At 67.4% G+C, this 20,878-nt stretch overlaps 3 protein-coding genes across 7 annotated transcripts; 1 reads left to right on the top strand and 2 right to left on the bottom strand.

The window, feature by feature from the left end:
- Nucleotides 1-518: 518 nt before the first annotated feature.
- ADAM15 (ADAM metallopeptidase domain 15) lies at nucleotides 519-9,171 on the bottom strand. 5 transcript variants are annotated; one of them, XM_065653696.1, is made up of 25 exons: nucleotides 8,950-9,171; nucleotides 8,145-8,248; nucleotides 7,475-7,551; nucleotides 7,112-7,190; nucleotides 6,940-7,016; nucleotides 6,683-6,866; nucleotides 6,548-6,610; nucleotides 6,397-6,465; nucleotides 6,122-6,291; nucleotides 5,961-6,045; nucleotides 5,745-5,893; nucleotides 5,487-5,664; nucleotides 5,268-5,360; nucleotides 4,698-4,893; nucleotides 4,511-4,619; nucleotides 4,300-4,441; nucleotides 3,189-3,266; nucleotides 2,989-3,100; nucleotides 2,706-2,844; nucleotides 2,137-2,190; nucleotides 1,773-1,872; nucleotides 1,403-1,471; nucleotides 1,177-1,236; nucleotides 962-1,083; nucleotides 519-613 (listed from the first exon to the last, which is right to left on the bottom strand). In XM_065653696.1, the coding sequence occupies exons 1-25, from the start codon at nucleotides 9,032-9,034 to the stop codon at nucleotides 571-573; spliced, it is 2,637 nt and encodes an 878-aa protein (XP_065509768.1). In that variant the 5' UTR covers nucleotides 9,035-9,171; the 3' UTR covers nucleotides 519-570. The 5 variants fall into 5 exon arrangements, with proteins under 5 accessions (XP_065509768.1, XP_065509770.1, XP_065509771.1 ...); XM_065653698.1 differs by lacking the exon at nucleotides 1,177-1,236; XM_065653699.1 differs by lacking the exon at nucleotides 1,403-1,471.
- A 931-nt stretch (nucleotides 9,172-10,102) lies between these two features.
- Nucleotides 10,103-14,268, bottom strand: DCST1 (DC-STAMP domain containing 1; the record flags this gene model as incomplete). The annotated part of the gene is made up of 16 exons (XM_065653785.1): nucleotides 10,103-10,354; nucleotides 10,443-10,556; nucleotides 10,630-10,772; nucleotides 10,849-10,965; nucleotides 11,056-11,182; nucleotides 11,263-11,358; nucleotides 11,468-11,567; nucleotides 11,705-11,862; nucleotides 11,934-12,055; nucleotides 12,215-12,358; nucleotides 12,448-12,625; nucleotides 13,351-13,490; nucleotides 13,580-13,708; nucleotides 13,807-13,881; nucleotides 13,960-14,085; nucleotides 14,172-14,268. Coding segments are annotated over 16 exons (2,118 nt in total), but the record flags the coding sequence as incomplete, so codon positions are not given.
- A 4-nt stretch (nucleotides 14,269-14,272) lies between these two features.
- Nucleotides 14,273-19,904, top strand: DCST2 (DC-STAMP domain containing 2). The gene is given in 16 exon segments (XM_065653784.1): nucleotides 14,273-14,369; nucleotides 14,372-14,752; nucleotides 15,378-15,548; nucleotides 16,370-16,471; nucleotides 16,577-16,771; nucleotides 16,848-16,913; nucleotides 17,006-17,219; nucleotides 17,919-18,076; nucleotides 18,168-18,332; nucleotides 18,439-18,606; nucleotides 18,684-18,784; nucleotides 18,865-18,998; nucleotides 19,117-19,232; nucleotides 19,315-19,408; nucleotides 19,491-19,730; nucleotides 19,805-19,904. Coding segments are annotated over 16 exon segments (2,502 nt in total).
- The last annotated feature ends 974 nt before the right edge of the window (nucleotides 19,905-20,878 follow it).

Below are 20,878 nucleotides of genomic sequence, written 5' to 3'. Positions count from 1 at the left end.
TGGACCGGGGACCGGCAGCACCGGGTGCCCCCAGCGCCCACCCCCGCCGCGCCGGGCATCATCCCGGCGGCACCTCCGCAACCACCGGGCGCCGGTACCGGCACCTCCGCAACCACCGGGCGCCGGTACCGGCACCTCTGGCCGCCGGTACCGGCCCCGGCGAGGCGCGGGGGAACCCGGGGGGGTGCGTGTGTGTATGTGTGGGGGGGTGTGACACCGGGTGGCTCTTGCACACGCGTGTCCGTGCCCACGGGGTGGCGCCTGCACGTGCCCGCGCCCACGTGGCTCCACGGGAGCCCCCCTCGTTCCCCGCCCCGGCGGCTGCGCTCCACCCCCCACCAGGGGGCGCTGGCGGCAGCGAGCCACTTCCTGCGCGATAGCACCGCCCCTTCCGGTGCGCGCCGCGGGGGCTGCTGGGAGTTGTAGTCCCGCGGCCCAGCCCGTTCCCCCCCGGTTTCCCGGTTCTGACGGACGCGGCCACGGAGGCGGCTCCAAGCCCCTTTATTGGCGGCGGCGGCGGGGGGGGGACAAGCGGGCGGCTCCAGCGCTGCGACGGCCGCGGCCCGCGGCTCAGGCCTCCCGCTGGGTGCCCGCGGGCGGCGGGGGGGGCGCCCTGGGGAGAGAGGGGCGGGGGGTCAGGACATGGGGGGACGGGGGATCACGACATGGGGGAAATGGGGGGGCCAGGACATGGGGGACATGGGGGGGCAAGGACATGGGGGACATGGGGGGGCTAGGACATGGGGGACATGGGGGGGCTAGGACATGGGGGGGTCAGGACATGGGGGGGTCAGGACATGGGGGAAATGGGGAGTCAGGACATGGGGGTCATGGGGGGGTCAGGACATGGGGGTCAGGACATGGGGGTCATGGGGGGGCCACAGCCCCTGGCCCCCCCACAGCTACCCCCACCCCCCTGCTCTGGCCCCTTTCTGGGTCCCTCCTTTGCCCCCCAACTCACCTGGAGGGAATGACGGTGACATAGGGGTGACCAGGTTGGGTCTCACCGCAGGGGAGCGAAGGCCCCGGGGGGTCCAAGGGCAGCGGCCGCTGAGGCGGGGGGGGCTTGGCTGGACCTGGGGGCTGCGGGGGAATGGGGGGTGTCAAAACCCCCTCTGGGACCTGGGGAAGGGGGGGCCGTCCTGCCCCACACGCCGGTGCCGCCGCTGCCGTTACCTGAGTGCCGGGCAGCACGGGGTCCGCGGGCAGCGGGCGTGTGGGGGGGGGCGGCCTGTCCTGGGCGGAGAGAACAGGGACGGGGACACAGCCATGGGGACCGGCAGCTGTGCCAACGAGCCTCCTGCCGTGCAGGAGGACTTTGGGGGGGCCCGAGGAGCAGGTGCACAGCCAGGCATGCAGGGAGGTGCCGCCCAGGGACCCCCCACCCCGGCGCAGGCGTTACCTTGGGCGGAGGGTCCGGCGGGAGAGGCCGGGACGGCGGGTCGGGCCGCGCCGAGCCGAGGGCAGCCGGCTGCGGAGAGAGGGAGAGGGGCCGGCGCCGTGCAAGCCGTGCAGCATGCGGAGACCCCCCTCCCGCCGCCAAGCAGAGAGACCCCCCTGCACCGATCCCGGTTGGTGCCGAGCGCGGCACCGAGCCGTGCCAGGCTGCTCCTGTCGCGGGGTGGCACCGAGTCGACCCGCTCAGCCCCGGCGCCGTGGGATGCTCGGAGTTGGTACCCAGGGATGTCTCCCAGGCAACGACCAGCCCCGGTACCCACGGCAACCGCATCCCGTTACCGCGGCGACAGCGTCGCCCTCCATCTGTGCCTCACCTTGCTGCTGTGCATGTCCTGCAGCTCCGTGGCCCGACGCCACTGCGGGGGCCGGGGGCGCGCGGGGGGGCTGCCTGAGCGGGGCTGCGGCTGCGAGATCCTGCGGGAGAGAGAGGGGCAGGATGGGGACCCCCACGCAGCGACCAAGCGACACGGACACCAGCACAAGCCCAAGGAAAAGAAAAAACACCAAAAAAAAAAAAAACCAAACACCAAACGAACCCCTCGGCACCGGCAGAGGCGACACCCCCGGGGGGCACTGCCGGGGGGGAGGGTGGCAGCAGCGGGGGGGGCGTTGCGAAGCAGGACGGCTTGGGGCCAGCTTGGGGACAGCCCCACGCCCGGGTGGCGGCAGTGACGTTACCCGCTCCAGCCGGCTGGGGCTTCTGGACCCAGGAATCGCACCCGGGTCTCAGCGCTGTGGGGAGAAGAGTGGGGGGCTCAGCACGGCGCGGGGAAGGAACCGTGGGGACGTGAAAGGAGGGATCGCGGTGATTTGAAAGAAGGAATCGCGGTGATGTGGAGGGAGAAATCGCGGTGACGTGGAAAGGAGGAATCGCGGTGACGTGGAGGAAGTGATCACGGTGACGTAAAAAGGAGGAATTGCGGTGACGTAGAAAGGAGGGATTGCGGCGATTTGAAAGGAGGAACCCCGGTGATGTGGAGGGAGGAACTGTGCTGACGTGAAAGGAGGAATTGCAGTGATGTAGAAAGGAGGGATCACGGTGACGCGGTGTGACGATGCACGACAGGGGCTGCCACTTGCACCGGGGGGCCGCAGCCATGCGCAGGGTGACACGCGTGCTCAGCCGCCACGAGACGCACATGCGTGTGCAAACACACACATGCGCCCCCTCCCCCCCCCCCGTTACTTGCCACATGCGTGTGCGCCCACATGCAGGCGACCGACTCTGGTACCCGCGGCTCCGTTACCTGTACTGGCACGACGTCCCCTTGCCGAGCTGGCACAGCCGCTTGTGCCAGCCGGCGCGGCGGGCGCGGCAGAGCCCCAGTGCCAGCGCCAGCCCCAGCAGCGCGCTCAGCAGCAGGGCGGTGGGCAGGGCGCTCCCCCCTGCGGACAGCGGCACGTCAGCCCCCCCGCTGCGCCCCGCTCGCCCCCCCTGCAACCGCCGCCGCGCCCCACGCCGGCTCCGGAGCACAAAGCCCCATTCTCTGCGCGGCGGCGGCCGCGGCAGCCGGTTGCCGCCGGCCTCACCTCGCTGCGGGGTGGGGGGGCCGCTGTCCTCGCTGCCCCCCGCGCCGGGGCTCTCGCAGGTGGGGGGGGCCCAGCCCCGCTCGCAGTGGCAGCGCCCGTGGTTGTTGCACACCTTGGCGGGGGGACACAGCGAATCTCAGCCCCCGAGCGGGTCCCACCTCCAGCACCTCTCCCGCCCCGCAAAGCCCCGCGGCGCTCACCCCGTGCCCGTGGCACTTGCTCTGGCACTGCTGGTCGCCCAGCGCCGCGACGTCCTGGCACTGGTGCTGGAGACACACCTGGCAGGGGAGGGGGGGTCAGGACAGGGCCGGGGAGGGACCTCCCGTCACAGAATCACACACAGAATCCCAGGATGTCAGGGGTTGGAAGGGACCTCGGAAGCTCATCCAGCGCAACCCCCCCGCCGGAGCAGGAACACCCAGCTGAGGTTACACAGGAAGGTGTCCAGGCGGGTTGGAATGTCTGCAGAGAAGGAGACTCCACAACCTCCCTGGGCAGCCTGGGCCAGGCTCTGGCACCCTCACCGCGAACAAGTTTCTTCTCCTATTCAAGCGGAACCTCCTGTGTTCCAGTTTGCACCCGTTGCCCCTTGTCCTGTCACTGGCTGTCACCCAGAAGAGCCTGGCTGCATCCTCCTGACACTCCCCCTTTCCATATTGATCCCCATGAATGAGCTCAGCCCTCAGTCTCCTCTTCTCCAGCTCCAGAGCCCCAGCTCCTCAGCCTTTCCTCGGCAGGGAGATGCTCCACTCCCTCCAGCATCTTCGTGGCTGCGCTGGACTCTCTCCAGCAGTTCCCTGTCCTGCTGGAGCTGAGGGGCCCAGAACTGGACACAATATTCCAGCTGCGGCCTCCCCAGGGCAGAGCAGAGGGGCAGCAGAACCTCTCTGACCTACTGACCACCCCCCTTCTAATCCCTCCACGTCCCATTGCCCTTCCTGGCCACAAGGGCCCAGTGCTGGCTCATGCTCACCCCGCTGTCCCCCAGCTCCCTTTTCACTGCTCCAACAGCTCGTTCTCCAACTTACACTGGAACCTGGGGTTGTTCCTGCCCAGACAGAAGACTCTACACTTCCCCTTGTTATATTTCATTAAATTTTTCCCTGCCCAGCTCTCCAGCCTGTCCAGGTCTCTGGATGGCAGCACAGCCTTCCAGTGCCAGCCACTCCTCCCAGTTTGGTGTCACCAGCAAACTTCCTGACAGTCACTGAATTCCCTCACGATGGATATACTGAATAGTACTGGTCCCGCTACAAACCCCTGAGGGACTCCACTAGATACCGTCCCCGTCCGCACCGCCCCGGCGCTCACCTTGCCGGGGCCGCAGGCTGTGCCGGGCAGCACCATGGCCGCGTCGCTCACGTCCTCGTCCCTGGGCAGGAGGGCGCCCTGGCAGGACGCGTCCCCCGGGGTGCCGGCACGCCGGCACTGCAGCATCCCGCAGCCGGCGTCGCTGCGGGGACACAGGGGTGGTGAGGGGGGGGCAGCGAGTCGGGGACGGCGAGGGGGGCCCGGCACTCACCGCTGGGCGCAGGCGACGTAGGAGCCGTTGGGGAGCTGCCCGCAGTGCCCGCGTCCGTCCCCGCGCGCGTTCAGCGCGGCCATGCAGGAGTCGGTGACGGGCCCGGCGCCTGCGGCGAGGGGGGAGCAGCAAACCTCAGCACCCCCCACCCAACCGCTGATCCCCACCCGCCCCGGTGCCGTCGTACCTGTCCCCAGCAGCTGCTGGCACTGTCCCTCGTAGGTGGCGCAGGCTCCGCCGTAGCAGAGCGCGGTGCCGCCGGCGCAGGGCTGCCCGTCCTGCAGGAAGGCGTCGGGGGGACAGTGCGGTGACACCCCGTCGCAGAACTCGGGCAGGTCACACTCGCTCAGGGCTTCCCGGCACGGGTGGCCGGCGCCGCGCAGCTGCGGGGGGGACACAGTCGGGTGAGCGGGGACCCCCGAGAAACCCCCTCGGGGAAGCACGGAGGGGGTTGGTCTCCCAAGGAACAAGCAACAGGATGAGAGGAAACAGCCTCGAGTTGCGCCAGGGGAGGTTGAGGTTGGAAATTTGGGAGAATTTCTTCCCCAAAGGGCTGTGGGGCGTTGGAACAGGCTGCCCAGGGCAGTGCTGGAGTCACCATCCCTGGAGGGGTTGAAAGTACACAGAGATGAGGTTCTCAGGGCCAGGGGTGGGGTAATGGTTGGACTCCATGATCTCGAGGGTCTTTTCCGAACCAAATGACTCTGCAATTTGACGAAGGGTCGGGGTCCCAGCACCGCCGCCCGTCCCCACGCACCCGGCAGTCCTGGCAGCACGTGTCCCCCACCGCGCACTCGGCCCCCGGCATCAGCTGGCAGCTGGTGCTGTTGCAGCAGGGATCGGCGCACTCCTGCGGGCAGAGGGGGACACCGGTGTCCCCCGTGCCAGCCTCGCGCCAGCACTGGGACACGGCCCATCCACGGCGTGGGCTCAGGAAAAACGGGGTGGCCGCAGGGGGACCCCAACCCGCCCGTACCAAGCTGAGGCCGCAGTCGCAGCCCTCGCCCGGCTCCAAGAAGCCGTTCCCGCAGAGGGGCTCCCGGGCCGCGGGCCGGGGCTCGGGGACGTTGGACAGACACCAGCCGAGTCCCTGCCGCAGGCCGCGCTCCAGGTCCTGCCGGCTGCAGTTGCTGAAGCTCAGACCGGGCGTCAGCCTGCGGAGCCGGAGAGGGGCCGGTGAGGCGGGGAGGGGGCTCATCCCGGTTCCCCCCGCGTCCCCGCCTGCCGTCCTCACCCCGTGGGTGACGCCATGATGCAGCCGCGGTCCTGCCGGAGGTCGCCGCAGTGGCAGAAGCGCCCGGCGCTGTCGTGGCGCATCCCCAGGTTGTGTCCCAGCTGATGGGCCACGGTGGAGGCGACGACGAGGACGCTGACCGAGTGGTCCTGCGGGACGGGGCGGGGGGTCAGGGCGGGCGGCAGGGGACAGGGCGAGGGGACAAGGGGTACTGACCGTGCTGACCCCCCCGGAGCGCGCGGGGGAACACATGGAGCTCTGAGCCGACATTCCCACTGAGACATCATCAAAGCGGACGCCCCTGGGGAGAGAGCGCAGGGGTCGGGGTGGGGGTCCCTGCGGACCCCGTCCCTGTCCCCAGCCTGTCCCCCACTCACGTGAGCAGCTGCGCGTTGTCGTGGGCCAGCCGGGGCAGCAGCTCCTCCCGGCGCCAGCGCAGGAACCGCTCGAGCGTCGCCCGGGCACTGCCGCCCACCGCAAAGCGGTCGCCCTCGCTCCAGACCTCCACCGCCAGCAGGGCCACCCGCAAACCCAGCGGCTGGAAGAACTGGGGGGCACAGGGGGCGTCAGAGACCCCCGGCACCACCAGCACGGCGGAGCCAAGCACCCGGTTGGGATGGACGGCGCCCGGCGCGTCGCGGCGGGGACTCACCGCGTCCACCTGGTTGGCGATTTCCAGGGTCCGGGTGTGGACGCGTTGCAGGTCGGGGTAATTCTGGAACTGGGGGTGCAGGGATGTGTCAGGGGGGGCCGCTGAGCGAGCAGGGCAGCCCCCGCACCGGGGGTGTCGGCGTGGCACTCACCGCGGCGTGGTCAACCACCATCACCAGCTCCACGAACCGCTGCTCTGCCGCTGCCCGCTTGGCCTGGGGGGGGAAAGGGGGTCAGGATGTGGGTGAGAGACCCCCCAAGTGGGGCAGCACCCATGGGTGACTTACTCTCTGCGGCTGGGGGGGCTCCGTCTCCTCCACCTCCACCTGGGGGGGGTCCAGGGCCCCCTGCCCGCAGGCCCGTGGCGCCAGCCGGGCCTCCCGCAGCCGGTACACCACGTGCCGCCCCGGGGAGCCACCGGCATCCGGCTCCAGCCCATAGCTCCTGGTGGCCACCAGCTGGAGGTGGCCGCTGGGGAGGGGGACAGGAGGTGTCAGCGACGCGGTGGCAGCAGGTCGGGGACCCCCGGGGCTGGGGGACTCACCTGAGCCCGGTGCAGGCGCAGAGGTTGGCCCAGGAGCCAGGGAAGCCGCGCACCGTCCCTCGGTAGCAGCAACGTTCCTGCGGCGGGGAGGGGGGCTCAGGAGGCAACGTTGTGCTGGGGTCCCCCCCGGGGCGCAGGGACAGCTCGGGGACACGGCGCACGTGGGTCCTACCTGCTCGCTGGCCTCCCGTGTCACCCGCGTGCCGTTGGGCAGGTAGTAGAGCAGCGCTCCGGCGCCCGGCACCAGATCCCTGCCAGGGACACGTGTCACCGCCCACAACAGGGACCCCCACGACAGGGACCCCCAGCTCGCCCCTCTCTGAGCCACCACTGATGACAATGGGGACCCTGGGACCTCCAACCCTCACACCCCAAAGGGACACACAGTCCCCGTGACCCCCACCCCACGTGTACCACGGATGGAAATGGAGCCCGCGGGACCCCCACCCTGCACGCGCCATTCATGGAGACGGGACTCCCCGCTCCCCCCATCCCACTCCCACCCCCGTTCCGCCCCAGCCAGACACCAACTCACCAGTTTTGCTCCAGCTCCAGCACCAGCCGCGTCCCCTCCAGCTCCAGCAGGACCCGCAGCCGGGCAGGGAACCCCCCCTGCCGCAGGCAGCAGTTACAGCAGGACCCCCCCATCCCAAGGATCCAACCTGCGGCTCCCCTCCGAAATGCCGTGACCCCCAGCGCAGTGTCACCGCAGGGGTGGCCGGGGGACCCGCCTGGTCCTGGCGCGTGCCCGGAGGGAGGGAGGGGGCGGAAGGGATCCCCTGCCCGTCCCGGCCCCCACCCTCCCGCTCCGCAGGAAGCGTCGCCTCCCTCCCGGGCTCATTGTGCCGGGGAAGGGGGTCCAACAGAGCTGGACCCCCCCCGCGGTGCTTCCTGCCCGGTGCCGTGCGGCGGAAACGCCGGAGAGACTCCCAACAGCTCCGGCGCGGGCTGGGCCCTTCCGCCCCCGCCGGGACGGGTGCCGGGCGCAGGGTGGGTGCCCCCACCCAACAAGGTCCCTCCCGCATCAGGAAAGGAGGGGACGGGGGGTTTGCTGGGGATCCCACAGCCCCCAGGGTGCTCGGAGACCCACACGCAGGGCACTGGGAAGGGGACATTGGGAGGTGGCAGGGTGCAGGGAGCCCCCACCCCACCGTCACAACCCCCCCACGACATGGGTGCCCCAGGGCCACGTGGGGGGGGCTCACCTGGGTCGCCTCCGCCAGGCTGAGCGTCCGATTGTCCCGCAGGACCCGCGGGGTGACGCGCCAGGAGTGTCCCGGTTCCGCGCGGCGCTGCCACGAGCTGTCACCTGCGCAGGGCCCAGAGCCGCTGGGTCCGGTCACCCCATGTCACCCACCCCAGCGCAGCCCCCCAGGGCCAGGGCAGCGGTTTGGGAGCTGGGGGGGGGGGCAGGAACAGGGACTCCCACACTGTCCCCTGGGTGAGTCCCCGAGCATCCCCAGCCTGGCAGCACCCGGGGTGCCACCTCCCCGCAGAGTCTGGGGGGGACACCTGGAGGTGACGGGGGGACGGGGCGGGGGGCACGGAGCGCACACCCCGCCTCGGGATGGGCTTCCCCCTGCCAGACCGTGCGTCAGCCCCAGCCGCCCAGTACAACCAGCTCGGGGACTGGGAAGGGCTGGGACGCCCGGCCAGACTGACTCAGTGGCCCTGCCCCGCGCAGCCCCCCCTTTCCTCCTGGCTCTCCAGGGGACCCCCCACCCTCCGGACGCTGCGGGGATCCCCCCACAAGACCCCGCTCCCCACCAGCCCGGGGAGCGCCGCTCCCCACGGCCGGACCAAACCGCGGTTCCCGGGGGGCACCGAGCATCCCGGGGGGGCATCGAGCATCCCGCGGGGCTGCGACCCCCGGCCCAGACCCCCGACCCCCCGCACGGCCCTTCCCGGTCCCCGAGGTCCCCGCGCGATGTCCCGGAGGGGGCTGCGAGAGACCCCCCGACTGCGGGACACGAAGCGACGGTCCCCCCGGGAACCCGCATCCCCGCTCACCTGCGCCGCTCCCGTTGGCCCCGGTACCGGCGGCGAGGAGGAGGAGGAGGAAGAGGAGGAGGAGGAGCAGCCGCAGCGTCCGCATCTCCCTCCCGCAGCCCGAGCGGGGCCCGGCGGCCCCGGGCAGGCGGCTCCCGAGCTGAGCCGGCGCGGCCGCCCCCGCCGCCGCTCCCGCCGCGCATGGCACCGGCACCGCCACCGGCACCGCCACCGCCGCCCGGCCCGGCCCGGCCCGGGAGGAGGAACTTCCTGCCCGGCCCCCGCCCGGCTCCGCCCGCCGCTCCGGTACCGCCCAGCCCGGCCGGGGCGGGGGGGGCTCGGGCGCCCGGGGCGGGGACACCGAGAGCCCGGCGCTGGGGGTGCTGTGCGGGACCCTCCGCTGCTCCGTCCCGTGCTCCAGGGACACCTGCCTTCGTTAGCCCGGGCAGTGGAGACCCCCCCGGCATCACCGCATGCACTGACACCCCCACCTTCATCAGGTTTTGCGCCGGAGACCCCCACCTTCATCGCCCCGTGCACTGGAGACCCCCCCTTCCCCATCCCGCACATCAGAGACCCCCCATTCTCCATCCCATACATCACAGATTCCCCCATTCTCCATCCTATACATCAGAGACCCCCCATTCCCCATCCCATACATCACAGACTCCCCCATTCTGCATCGCATACATCAGAGACCCCCCATTCCCCATCCCATACATCACAGATTCCCCCATTCCCCATCCCATACATCAGAGACCCCCCATTCCCCATCCCATACATCACAGACTCCCCCATTCTCCATCGCATACATCAGAGACGCCCTTCCCCATCCCATACATCACAGACCCCCATTCTCCATCCCATGCATCACAGACCCCCCATTCCCCACCCCATACATCACAGACCCCCATTCTCCATCCCATGCATCACAGACCCCCCATTCCCCACCCCATACATCACAGACCCCCATTCCCCACCCCATACATCACAGACCCCCATTCCCCACCCCATACATCACAGACCCCCATTCCCCACCCCATACATCACAGACCCCCATTCCCCATCCCATACATCAGAGGCCCCCACAGCTCAGCGCACCCACCCCACAGACCCCACTTCACACCGTGCGTGGGCAGGGGGGTCGCAGCCTTTATTGTCTTGTGGGGAGCCCTCAGTCTGCGTACCCCACATCCTCCTCCTCCTCGCTGCTCCCCGGGGCCAGGCCGGGCTCCCTGGGGGAGCAGAGCAGGCACGTCCTGCCCACCTGCCTCCAGCAGAGCCGGCAGTACCGGGCACCGCAGGCTGGCGCGGGGCAGAGCCGGTCCCGGTGCGTCTCGGGCGCCTCGCACACCGTGCACCTCCCGCGCACCCAGCGGCGCAGGAACGGCCAGCGCTGGCTGCACCACAGCAGCAGCGACATCCCCTGCGGTGGCGACTCGGGCTGAGCGGCTGAACGGATCGGGGGACGGCGAAGCCCCCGTCCCGTCCCGGCACCCCGTGTCCCCGCTCACCAGTCCCGGGTGCTGCCGTGCCCGTCGGCCGACGCGTTTCTGCTGCCGGTGGACAAAGCCCTCCTGCTGGTGCAGCATCTTGTTGTAGAGGAAAAGCACGCGGCTCTTCTCCCGCTGCGGCGACAAAGAGCATGAGGGGTGGCAAAGCGGGGGCAGCACCCCAAAAACCGTCCCCCCCGGGGCTCACCTTGGGGAAGAAGAAGGCGGCGATGACCCGGCGCAGGCGGTACGTGTAGACCTGCGCCAGGCAGAGCAGCGCCAGCGCGCCCAGGGGCAGGCAGGTACTCACGTAATCCTCCTTCTTCATGCCCCGCGGCTGCGGCAGGCAGCCTGGGGGACAGAGCGGTGGCGCTGAGCGGCCAAGCCGCGGAGCGACGGCGGGGTCCCGTCCCCTGAGGGGGCTCACCGAGGTTGGACGTCTCCAGGTGGGTGTCGGAGGAGGTGTTGAGGGCCCCGATGGTGTTGCGCAGGAGCTGGGCCATCAGGGACGTGCCCGTGACGTGCACGGCCAAGTGGTGGCTGCCTGTGGGATGGGAGGACATTGAGGGGGGGCTGTGGGGCTGGGGAGGTGGGTGGAGGGGTGTGGGGGACACCTCGAGGGGTGGGGGCTCACTGTGGAAGGAGTACTGCACGTAGGAGTGCTGCTGGATGATGCTGAGCATGGTGAAGAGCGTGTGGTCCAGCCCGCAGGCGAGGATGAGGAGGAGCAGCGGCGGGATGCACTCCAGCAGCTCCACCACCTGCGGGGAGCGGGGTCGGCCACGGGCTGTGCGCCCCCCGCAAGCCGCAGCTCCCCCCGAGCCCCCCGCCAGCCCCTCACCATGTTCTGCAGCTCCAGCGGCTGTACGGCCAAGCGACACGGGAAGATGACGGTCGGGAGCTCCGCCTGGCGCAGGGGCAGCAGCGTCCGCTTGTGCTGGGCGTTGGGGGAGCAGAGCGGTTCAGCACAGCCCCCCAGGACACCCCCAAAAGCGGGGGCGGGGGGGGAACTGGGCCGCACTTCACCCCTTCTCCCCCCACCTCACCTGCTTTTTGCGGCGGGCGTCAATTTGGCGGAAGTAGGTGGTGATGTACATGTTGTCGTAGCAGATGTCCTGGCAGTACTTTTTGGTGTAGTTAAAAGCCCTGGCAAGCAACAGAGGGTCCGGGGGGCGGCAAGGGACAGGCCGCAGCCCCCCAAGACCCCCCTCTTTGTCTTTGTGCTGCCCAACCCTCCGTGCTCTGCAACCGGCACCCCCACCCGCACGCCCGGGGTGGCTCACGAGATGAAGACGAGGAGGAAGGTGAAGGAGAGAAGGAAGCGGAAGAAGGAGACGGCCTGGCCGAAGTGGGAGCTGTGCTGCCGCAGCTGCGAGTTCACCTCCTCCACCAGCTCCTGCGCCGACACGTTGACCCCTTGCAGCATCTCGCGGTGCTCCTCCTGCGGTGGGGGGGACATGTGGGACCGGGCGGGATCCGGCCCCCATCCGGGCGGAGGGGACGGGCACTCACCTGTATGACGACGCTGGCGCTGAATTCCTGGCTGATGTTGCCGACGGTGTCGTTCACCATGTCGTACATCTGCCCGAAGTTGCCCTCCACCGGGATCTTGTTCTGGCACCACATGTCAGCGACTGGTGGGGCAAAGCAGGGACGGTGCCACCAGAGCCACCCGGGCATTGCCCTGGCACAGGCTGCGGCCGCCATCCCAGCGGCTGTAAGGGACAGAGCCAGAGCCACCCCACCAGAGGGGAATCGGGAGGGTACATCCCCCACTTTTGACAATCACCCACTTTTGACGATGACGCAGAGGAACTTGAACTTCATGGGCAGGCAGAGGATGTGGTTGACGATGGGCACGTACACCGCCGCCACGCACTCCTCGTGCTTCTTGTCGAACCAATCTCGACACCGTTGCACCCCCAGATCGAGCACGTCTTGGGGGGGGAGCACAGGAGCTCTCAGCACCCCCCCTTGTGCACCCCAAACTTGCACCCCGTGCTGCCGGGCTCCCGTCCCCGCTCACAGGTACAGCGCAGTCTGGTTTTCTTCTCGAACAGCTGCTGGGTGCTGAGGTTTGCCGGGGGACCCGGCTCCCGGCGCTCCCGCAGGTCGAACCCCGCGTCGCTGGCCACCTCGGCGTTCAGCCCCACGAAGGCGCGCGAGATGTTCTGTGTCTCGGAGTTCAGCGTCGTCCCGCTCCGCTGCCGGGGTTGGGGGGAAACACACGCACACGGGCTCGGCGCCGTTCGTAGAATCGCAGAATCGTTTTGGTTGGAAAAGACCCTCAAGAATGAGTCCAACCATAACCCAACGCTGCCACAAACCCTGAGAACCTCATCTACACGTCTGTCCAACCCCTCCAGGGATGGCGACTCCAGCACTGCCCTGGGCAGCCTGTTCCAACGCCCCACAGCCCTTTGGGGAAGAAATTCTCCCAAATTTCCAACCTCAACCTCCCCTGGCGCAACTTGCGGCCGTTTCCCCAGCTCCCTCAGCCGCTCCCATCACACTTGTGCTCCAGCCCCTTCCCCAGCTCCGTTCCCTTCTCTCAACTCGCTCCAGCACCTCAAGGCCTTTCTCGTTGTGAGGTGATCCCGCCACCCCTGGGGCCGCTGTTTTGAGCCCTGAGGTGATTCTGGTGCCACCAGTTTGAGCCCTGAGGTGATTCTGGTGCCCCTCTGGCCGCCATTTTGTGTTTTGAGGAGATTTTGCTGCCCCTCTGGCCGCCATTTTGTGTTTTGAAGAGATTTTGCTGCCCCTCTGGCCGCCATTTTGTGTGCTGAGGTGATCCCGCCACCCCTCTGGCCGCCATTTCGAGCCCTGAGTTGAAGGGCCAAAAACTGACCCTGGGATTTGAGGTTTGGCCTCACCCCAGTGCGGGGGTCACTTTGCGCCCCCCCGGCCCGCCCCGGTCCCCCCCGCTCACCGCCATGTTCTCCAGCACGCGGTGCATGGGCGCCGTCGACATCTCCCAGAGCTGGCGGCTGTGGTTGACCTGCAGCTCAGCCACGCAGCTCAGAGAACGCGTCACCTCCTCCAGGTTGTGCCAGGCGTTGGCCACGGGCCCTGGGACCGGCACGGCTGGCTCAGACACCCCCTCCCCAAAGCCCTCGGGACCCCCTGATGGGGGTGACGGGGACACGGGGGGATCCAACCTGTGTAGATGGCGGCGAGGACGAGGGAGAGGACGTAGACCCGACCCTCCTTGCCCAGGAATTTGGGGGCCATGAGCAGGTTGGCGCAGCGAAAGTGGGGGGACGTGGCCCAGCCCAAGGTGGTTGTCCCTGTGGGTACCGAGAGCTGTCCCCACGGTCCCACAGAGACGCCTCCGGGGTCCCCAATGGCGTCCGTCACCCTGGTCCCCCCTCAGCCCCATCCTCACCCATCAGCCCAAAGCAGAGCTGCATTTTGAAATCCTCCGTGAAGTCCAGGGGGACGATGAGGAGCTGGCAGAGCCCTGAAACACCCACGAATGTGCCCTGAGCCCCCGGTGCCACTGTCCCCCCCGCCATGCCCGGCACCGGGACGCACTCACCGATGCCAAAGAAGATGCCGACACCGGTGCCCAGGAGGAGCTTTGTGCCGCGGTACTGGTGCGGCTGGCTCCAGACAAACCGGTTGCACCGGGCGGGCAGCACCCAGAGCAGCACTCGCTTCAGGGCTGGGTTTTGGGGGGGGAACCATCATCCCTGCCCTCTCCCACCGCATCCCCGGCTGGGAGCGGACTGGGAAGGGGATGGATCTTACTGGTGTTGGGTGGTTTCTGCCCCTTGTGTGCCTCTGTCGCAGCCGAGGGCGCTTGCCTGGGGGCCGCCGCCGGCTTCATGGCTCCGCGCTTCATCCCAGCGATGGCGGGATGTTCCCTGGAACCGGCAACGGTGGGATGCTCCGTGGAACCAGCGCATTGTGAGCCGCCCATTCCGCCCACCGTATCCCCGTACCTGGACCTGGGAGAGCACTGGGAGAGCACTGGGAGCCTGGGAGAGCCCATCCCAGTATGGGACTGGTCCAGCGGCTGGGCAAAGCCCTGCAAAGGCTGAGGTGCCGGGGGAAGAGCCCGGCGGCGCCGCCGCCTTCCAGTGGCAAAAAGCCCCGTCAGCCGGGGGAGGAGAGCAAAGTGTGGCAATTAACCCGCAGCCTCGTCGGGCTCGTGCTGGGGCTGGTGCTGGCCACTCTATACGGGGCTCTGGTGCTGCTGGCCCAGGGCCACAACATCTGGTACTGCCTGGTGACCACCATCACCCTGGGCGCGGGGCTGGGGCTGGGCATGGCCTTCTCTGTCAAGATGCGGGTCACCGTGCTGCTGTCTCTGCCCTACGTCTTCACCAGTAAGTGGCCGCCACTGGGAGCTGTGGGGTGCCATGGGGGTGTTGGGTCCCCACCTTGAGCCCCAGGACAGAATCGCACAGAACCCTGGACTGGTTGGGGTTGGAGGGACCTCTGGAGATCCCCCGGTCCAGGGTCACCGGAGCAGATCACACAGGGTCACATCCAGGCGGGTTCGAATGTCCCCAGAGGAGACTCCAAGCCGCTCTGGGCAGCCTGGTCCAGGCTCCGGCACCTCAAAGCACCGAAGTTTCTCCTCACGTTCGGGTGGAAATTCCCGTGTTTCAGTCTGTGCCCGTCGCCCCTCGGCCTGTCGCTGGGCAGCACCGAGCAGAGTCTGGTCCATCCTCTGCCACCCACCCTGAGATATTGGTCCCATCAACCAGGCCCCTCTCAGCTCCTCCTCTCCCGCTGAACAGCCCCAGCTCTCTCAGCCTTTTCAGACCCCTCAGCATCTTCGCGTCCCTGCGCTGGGCTCTCTCCAGCAATTCCTTGTCCCTTCTTAAACTGGGGAGCCCAGAACTGCTCCCAGTAACTCCGGATGGGGCCTCACCGGCGGGACGACAGCCTCCCTCAACCTGCTGGCCGCGCTCTTCCTAATTAACCCTCCTGCTTTTGTCCCTGCAGAGGAGGGGAAGACGCTGATGCTGCTGCTGGCGCTGGGCTTGGCCGTGCAGGGTCCCTGCTCCAACGTCCTGCACAATTTCTCCCGGGCGGCCGAGTCGCTGTCGTGCGGGGCCGAACTCGCCCTCAACCAGACGGCCGAGCGGGTGCAACGTGCCCAGGACCCACTGCTGAGTGAGCCCGGGGGGGACGCCGCGGGGTTTTGGGGGGGTCCCGGGCTGCCCTCACCCCTCGGGGTTCCCCCCGTGTTTAGATATTTGCTCGGGAGTCAACAAAACGAGAGAAACACAAACAGCGAGGAAGTTAGGCGTGATTTCTTTATCGCCGCTTGTTCAGGGAATCCCGACTGAAGCGTTAACACAATCATTAAAAGATTCTTCATTCTTCATGCAGCGTGGATTCTTTTCTAGGAAGAGAGGCGATTTTTTGGGCCAAGCTGTTCAGTCTGTAGAGCGATTATTTGCTTATGACCAAGCCCAATAAAGGGCTCGCTGTAGGTTTGGTTGTCACGTTACCCGAGTGTCCTACAACTGCTCAGCCTCTGATAGTCACTTGGTATTTAGAGCTGTACTGAAGTCTGTCTCATTTCCACATACAAATATTCCTCTAAAGACACTGGCATATTAAAATAAACCCGTCTGCGACTATAATAAAAATAAAGGGGTTTTATTCAATCTTAATAGGAAAAGCCAAGAGGAAATGGCCTCAAGTTGTGCCAGGGGAGGGTGAGGTTGGAAATTTGGGAGAATTTCTTCCCCAAAGGGCTGTGGGGCGTTGGAACAGGCTGCCCAGGGCAGTGCTGGAGTCACCATGCCCAGAGGGGTTGAAAATACCCAGAGATGAGGTTCTCAGGGACACGGGTGGGTTAACGCTTGGACTCCATGATCTTGAGGGGCTTGTCCAACCAAAATGATTCCTTGACTCTCTGATTCTGTGATTAAATGCGATGCATTTTTAGCACAGCAAGCCATAACCAAACCCGACCCTCTCCGCAGAGGTGCTGGCCAAGATCAAGGAAATCGCCCAGGAAGCCAAGGTGGTGGGCGACCACGTCCGCAAGTTCTTCCGCTCCATCATGGACTCCATCAGCCACGTTGGTGAGCTGGGGGGGTCCCCCAGGTTCTCCCCAGCACCAGCACCCCCCAGCCCTGTTTTCGCCCCGTCCCTGTCCCCGTCACTCACCCCCTGTCCCCCCAACGCAGGCCGAGTCCTGCACAACGTCTGGCACTGGCTGGCCAACATGGGCAAGGTGTGCAACGAGGAGCTGGGCTCGCCGTACCGCCGCTGCGTCCAGCTCTTCGACAAGGCGAGGGACGACTGCTTCCGCGCCATCCCCTTCCTCTTCTTCCTCTGCTACATCGTCTCCGCCTTCAAGCCCCTCTGCGGGCTGGCCAAAAGTGCGTGGGCCCCCGTCCCTCTGCGGCGGGGTGGGGGTGACGGGGTAGACCCCTGCCCACGCCGCTCTCTCCGCAGTCGGCCTCCTCTTCTGCATCGTCCCCCAGTACATCGCGTCCTTCCTCAAAGAGAACATCGCGGAACGTGAGTGTCCCGGTGCCGCGGGGACGGGGTCGGGGGTGGTCCCTCTTTGCCCGCTCTCGCCCCAGCCCCTCGGCCCTTTGTCGCCCTCACAGCCGTGGCGGATTCTCTGGACCGCGTCCGGAGGGAGTTCGAGTTCAACATTTCGGCCACGCATCACTTTGACGTCAGCCTCAACGCCAGCAAGACGCTGAACGAGGTGGCCCTGGACATCATGGAGGAGGTGCACGTGCGCATGCAGCCCACCTCCGAGCTCCTGGGGATCTTCACGCACGTCTCCTTCGTCGCCATCCTCTACGTGTACCTCCAGTGAGTGGGCTGGGGGTCCTGCTCCAGCCCCGGCAGCCATGGGGACGCGGTGTGCCAATGGCATCCTGGGGGGATCAGAAGCGGGGTGGTCGGTAGGTCAGAGAGGTTCTGCTGCCCCTCTGCTCTGCCCTGGGGAGGCCGCAGCTGGAATATTGTGTCCAGTTCTGGGCCCCTCAGCTCCAGCAGGACAGGGAACTGCTGGAGAGAGTCCAGCGCAGCCACCAAGATGCTGGAGGGAGTGGAGCATCTCCCTGCCGAGGAAAGGCTGAGGAGCTGGGGCTCTGGAGCTGGAGAAGAGGAGACTGAGGGCTGAGCTCATTCATGGGGATCAATATGGAAAGGGGGAGTGTCAGGAGGATGGAGCCAGGCTCTTCTGGGTGACAGCCAGTGACAGGACAAGGGGCAATGGGTGCAAACTGGAACACAGGAGGTTCCGCTTGAATAGGAGAAGAAACTTGTTCGCGGTGAGGGTGCCAGAGCCTGGCCCAGGCTGCCCAGGGAGGTTGTGGAGTCTCCTTCTCTGCAGACATTCCAACCCGCCTGGACACCTTCCTGTGGAACCTCAGCTGGGTGTTCCTGCTCCGGCGGGGGGGTTGCGCTGGATGAGCTTCCGAGGTCCCTTCCAACCCCTGACACTCTGGGATTCTGTGATTCTGTGATTCTGTGTGCCGGTGCCCAGCGTCCCCTTTGTGTCCCCAGGGCGCTGCGGTACCATCACCAGTACCTGCACGACGAGGCCTTCGACAACATCTACATCACGCGGCGGTTCGTGCGGCTGGACCTGCGGCAGGCGGAGCAGGGCAAGCCCACCGTGCTGCCCATGTCAGCCTGGGAGAGGAGTCGCTACATCCCCCCAGGTCGGCCCCGCGCCCGGGGGTGCCCCCCACGCCATCCCTGCGGCGGGGTCCTGGCACGGCACGGCCTCACGGCGCTCCCATTCCTCCCCAGCCGCGCTGTGGCTGTGCCAGCAGGAGCAGCGGCGCTACGGGCTGCAGCTGGTGGGGGTCCTGCGCCATGTGCTGTTGGGGCTCAGCATCATCCTGGCCGATTACGGACTTTTTTGGCTGCTCGACCTCATCCGGCATCAGCTGCGGGGGGAGATCGTGGCCAGGGGTGAGCGGTACCCACCGCACCAGGGCAGCGCCCTTGGGTGCTTTGCCGGTGGAGGGACGGGGTTTTGGGCTGGCGGGTGCCCAGGCTGAGCTGCCCGCCCCCGCAGCGCCGGTGGTGATGGGCGTCACCATCAACGGGACCGGCTACACCAGCGATATCTTCCGGGATTTGGTGTCTGCCTTCGACGTGCTGCAGGAGGGCAACGTCTCGGTGGTTTCCCAGCGCTGCCTCCTCTATCCCGTGGAGCCCGACTACACCACCTACCTCAGCATGGGTGAGCGGGGGCTGCGAAGCCAGGGGATGCGCAGGGCGGGGGTGTCACCCCTGCGTGACTTGTCCCCATCCCACCAGGACTCCTCTACGGCATCTGCCTCTTCATCGCCGTCTTCGGCGGCTACGTGGCGCGGCTGCGCCGGGTGGTGTGCGCCGCCTACTACCCCCGCCGCGAGCAGGTGGGAACCCAACCACCACCGACTTTCCTACGTGCCCCCTTGGCCGTGCCCCTCCCCTCATGCCGTCCCTGCCGTGCCAGGAACGCGTCGTCTTCCTCCACAACACCATCCTGGCGCGGCGAGTGGGGCTGGCCCGCGTCCTGCGCCAAGCCGCCACGCAGCACGTGGCTGACGCCAAGCAAGGCGGCAAGGTCCTCCGCTTCCTCACCACCAGGTCAGCTCCCACCCCGACCCCCACAAACACCTTGCGAAAGGGCAATGCCACCCCCGGGGGGGGTCGGTGACAAGGGTGGCGTTGCCCCGTGGAGCATCGATGGTCTCCTTGCCCGCAGGCTGCCGGTATTTGCCCGCCTGGCTCGGCTCTTGGGCTTCCAGAAGAAACACTGCCTGGCTTGCAGGACGGCGCAGCGCCCGGACTTCATCACCTGCATCACCTCCGGCTGCAAAGGTAGGAGCCGATCCCCCCACCATTCCAAATTTAGGGCCATCCCCCCGCCCAGAAAATCTTCCACGGCTCCGTTTTCCCCAAGGACTCTATTGCCGCGAGTGTTTCCAAACGCTGAGTAACATCTGCACCATCTGCATGGGCCCCCTGACCTTCCAGGACACCGGGGACGAGGAGATGTGAGCAGGGAGCCCGGGGGGGGCTACAGCGGGTTCAGGGGGGGGGTGCGTGTAACTCGGTCCCCCTGCCCGCTCCATGCAGGGATTCCAGCGACGAGGAGACGGTGGAGCTGTGGCTGTCCGCGGTGCGCGCGTGGCGCGGCGAGGAGCGCGGGCGGCAGCTGCGCCGGGGCATCCGGGAGATTTTGGAAGGCCGGGGGGGCGCCCGACGGTTGCCCTCCAGGATGGAAGCCCGGCTGCGAGCCCGACTGCGAGAAGAAGCCAGCGGGGAGAGCGATGGAGGGGACAGCGAGGTGGACGGCGATGACAGGTCGCTCTCCAGGTGAGGGCTGGCAATGGGGGCGGCGGTGTCCCCCAGCCGGCGCCGGTCCCCAACAACGCTCTGTCCTCCCGTAGCCTGGATTTTGGCTACCAGGAGCAGATGGAGAGCAGCGGCAGCGAGCTGGAGGAGGTGGTGGCCATGCGGCCACCCAGCAGGCAGCGCAGGGCCTGGTGACAGTGCCACGCAGCCGTGAGGACGCAGGGCTGGGCGCCAGGGACGTGGCTGGAGCCCGAGCAGCGCGGTGGACGCCGGGAGCTGCCGGGGCGGGTGGGGAGGGGTTGGTCAATAAAGCGCCCGGTCCCGGTGCCCTGAGCCGTTGTGCGGTACCTCAGGGTGATCCCAACCTCGCCGTGTCCCCAACCTCGCCGTGTCCCCAGCGCCCTTGGTGGGTTTTCCCTGCCGTGCCCTCAGCCCCACACTGTCCCCAGCCCTATTCTCATGGTGCTCAAGCTCTGCTTTGCCCCCAGACCCTCAGTGCCCCCATCCCCTTGGTCCTGTCCCTGTCCCTGCAGTGTCCCCAGCCCCATGGTGTCCCTATCCCCATGTTGTCCCCATCCCCACAGTGCTCCCCATTTCCACGGTTCCCTTGTCCCCATCCCCACGGTGTCCCCATCCCCACGGTGTCCCCATCCCTGCCGAGCTGCTGCGGCGAGGGGCCGCGGGGCGGATGGACAAACAGCCGGGCACAGGCGGGGGGTCCCTGCTTCTCCGTTTATTACCAAGCAGCCTTCGGTTTAAAAAAACAAACACAAACAGACAGACAGACAGACAGAGGTGACCCGGCGGGGCGGGGGGGCGGCCGCCCGCCGATTATTCATTTTGGTTCCTGACACCAGAAGAGGTTCAAGTAGCCGAAAAATTTCAAGTTCACCATTAAGGCACTTTTAAAGCCATGACGGGAGCCGAGAGCCCCACGTCCCCATCACCCCTCCCGGCACCCCATGGCAAGGGACAGACACGCGGGGGGGCCGGGCAGCGCTGGCGGGCAGCAGTGGAGGGGCCGGGGGGGGGAATATATTACATCATCTTTGTTTAAATATAGATAAACTCTTATTTTTTAGGCAAATAGTGCCGGTCCCCTGCTCCCCCTGGGCGGGGGGGGCTGCGCCCTGGGGGGGTCATGTGCAAAGGGCTGAGGGGTGACCGCT

The sequence above is a fragment of the Caloenas nicobarica genome, chromosome 31 (assembly GCF_036013445.1).
Source record: "Caloenas nicobarica isolate bCalNic1 chromosome 31, bCalNic1.hap1, whole genome shotgun sequence".
Classification (NCBI taxonomy): domain Eukaryota; kingdom Metazoa; phylum Chordata; class Aves; order Columbiformes; family Columbidae; genus Caloenas; species Caloenas nicobarica.
Note: the sequence above shows the minus strand (reverse complement) of the source record. Positions and strands in the feature narration are given on the sequence as shown.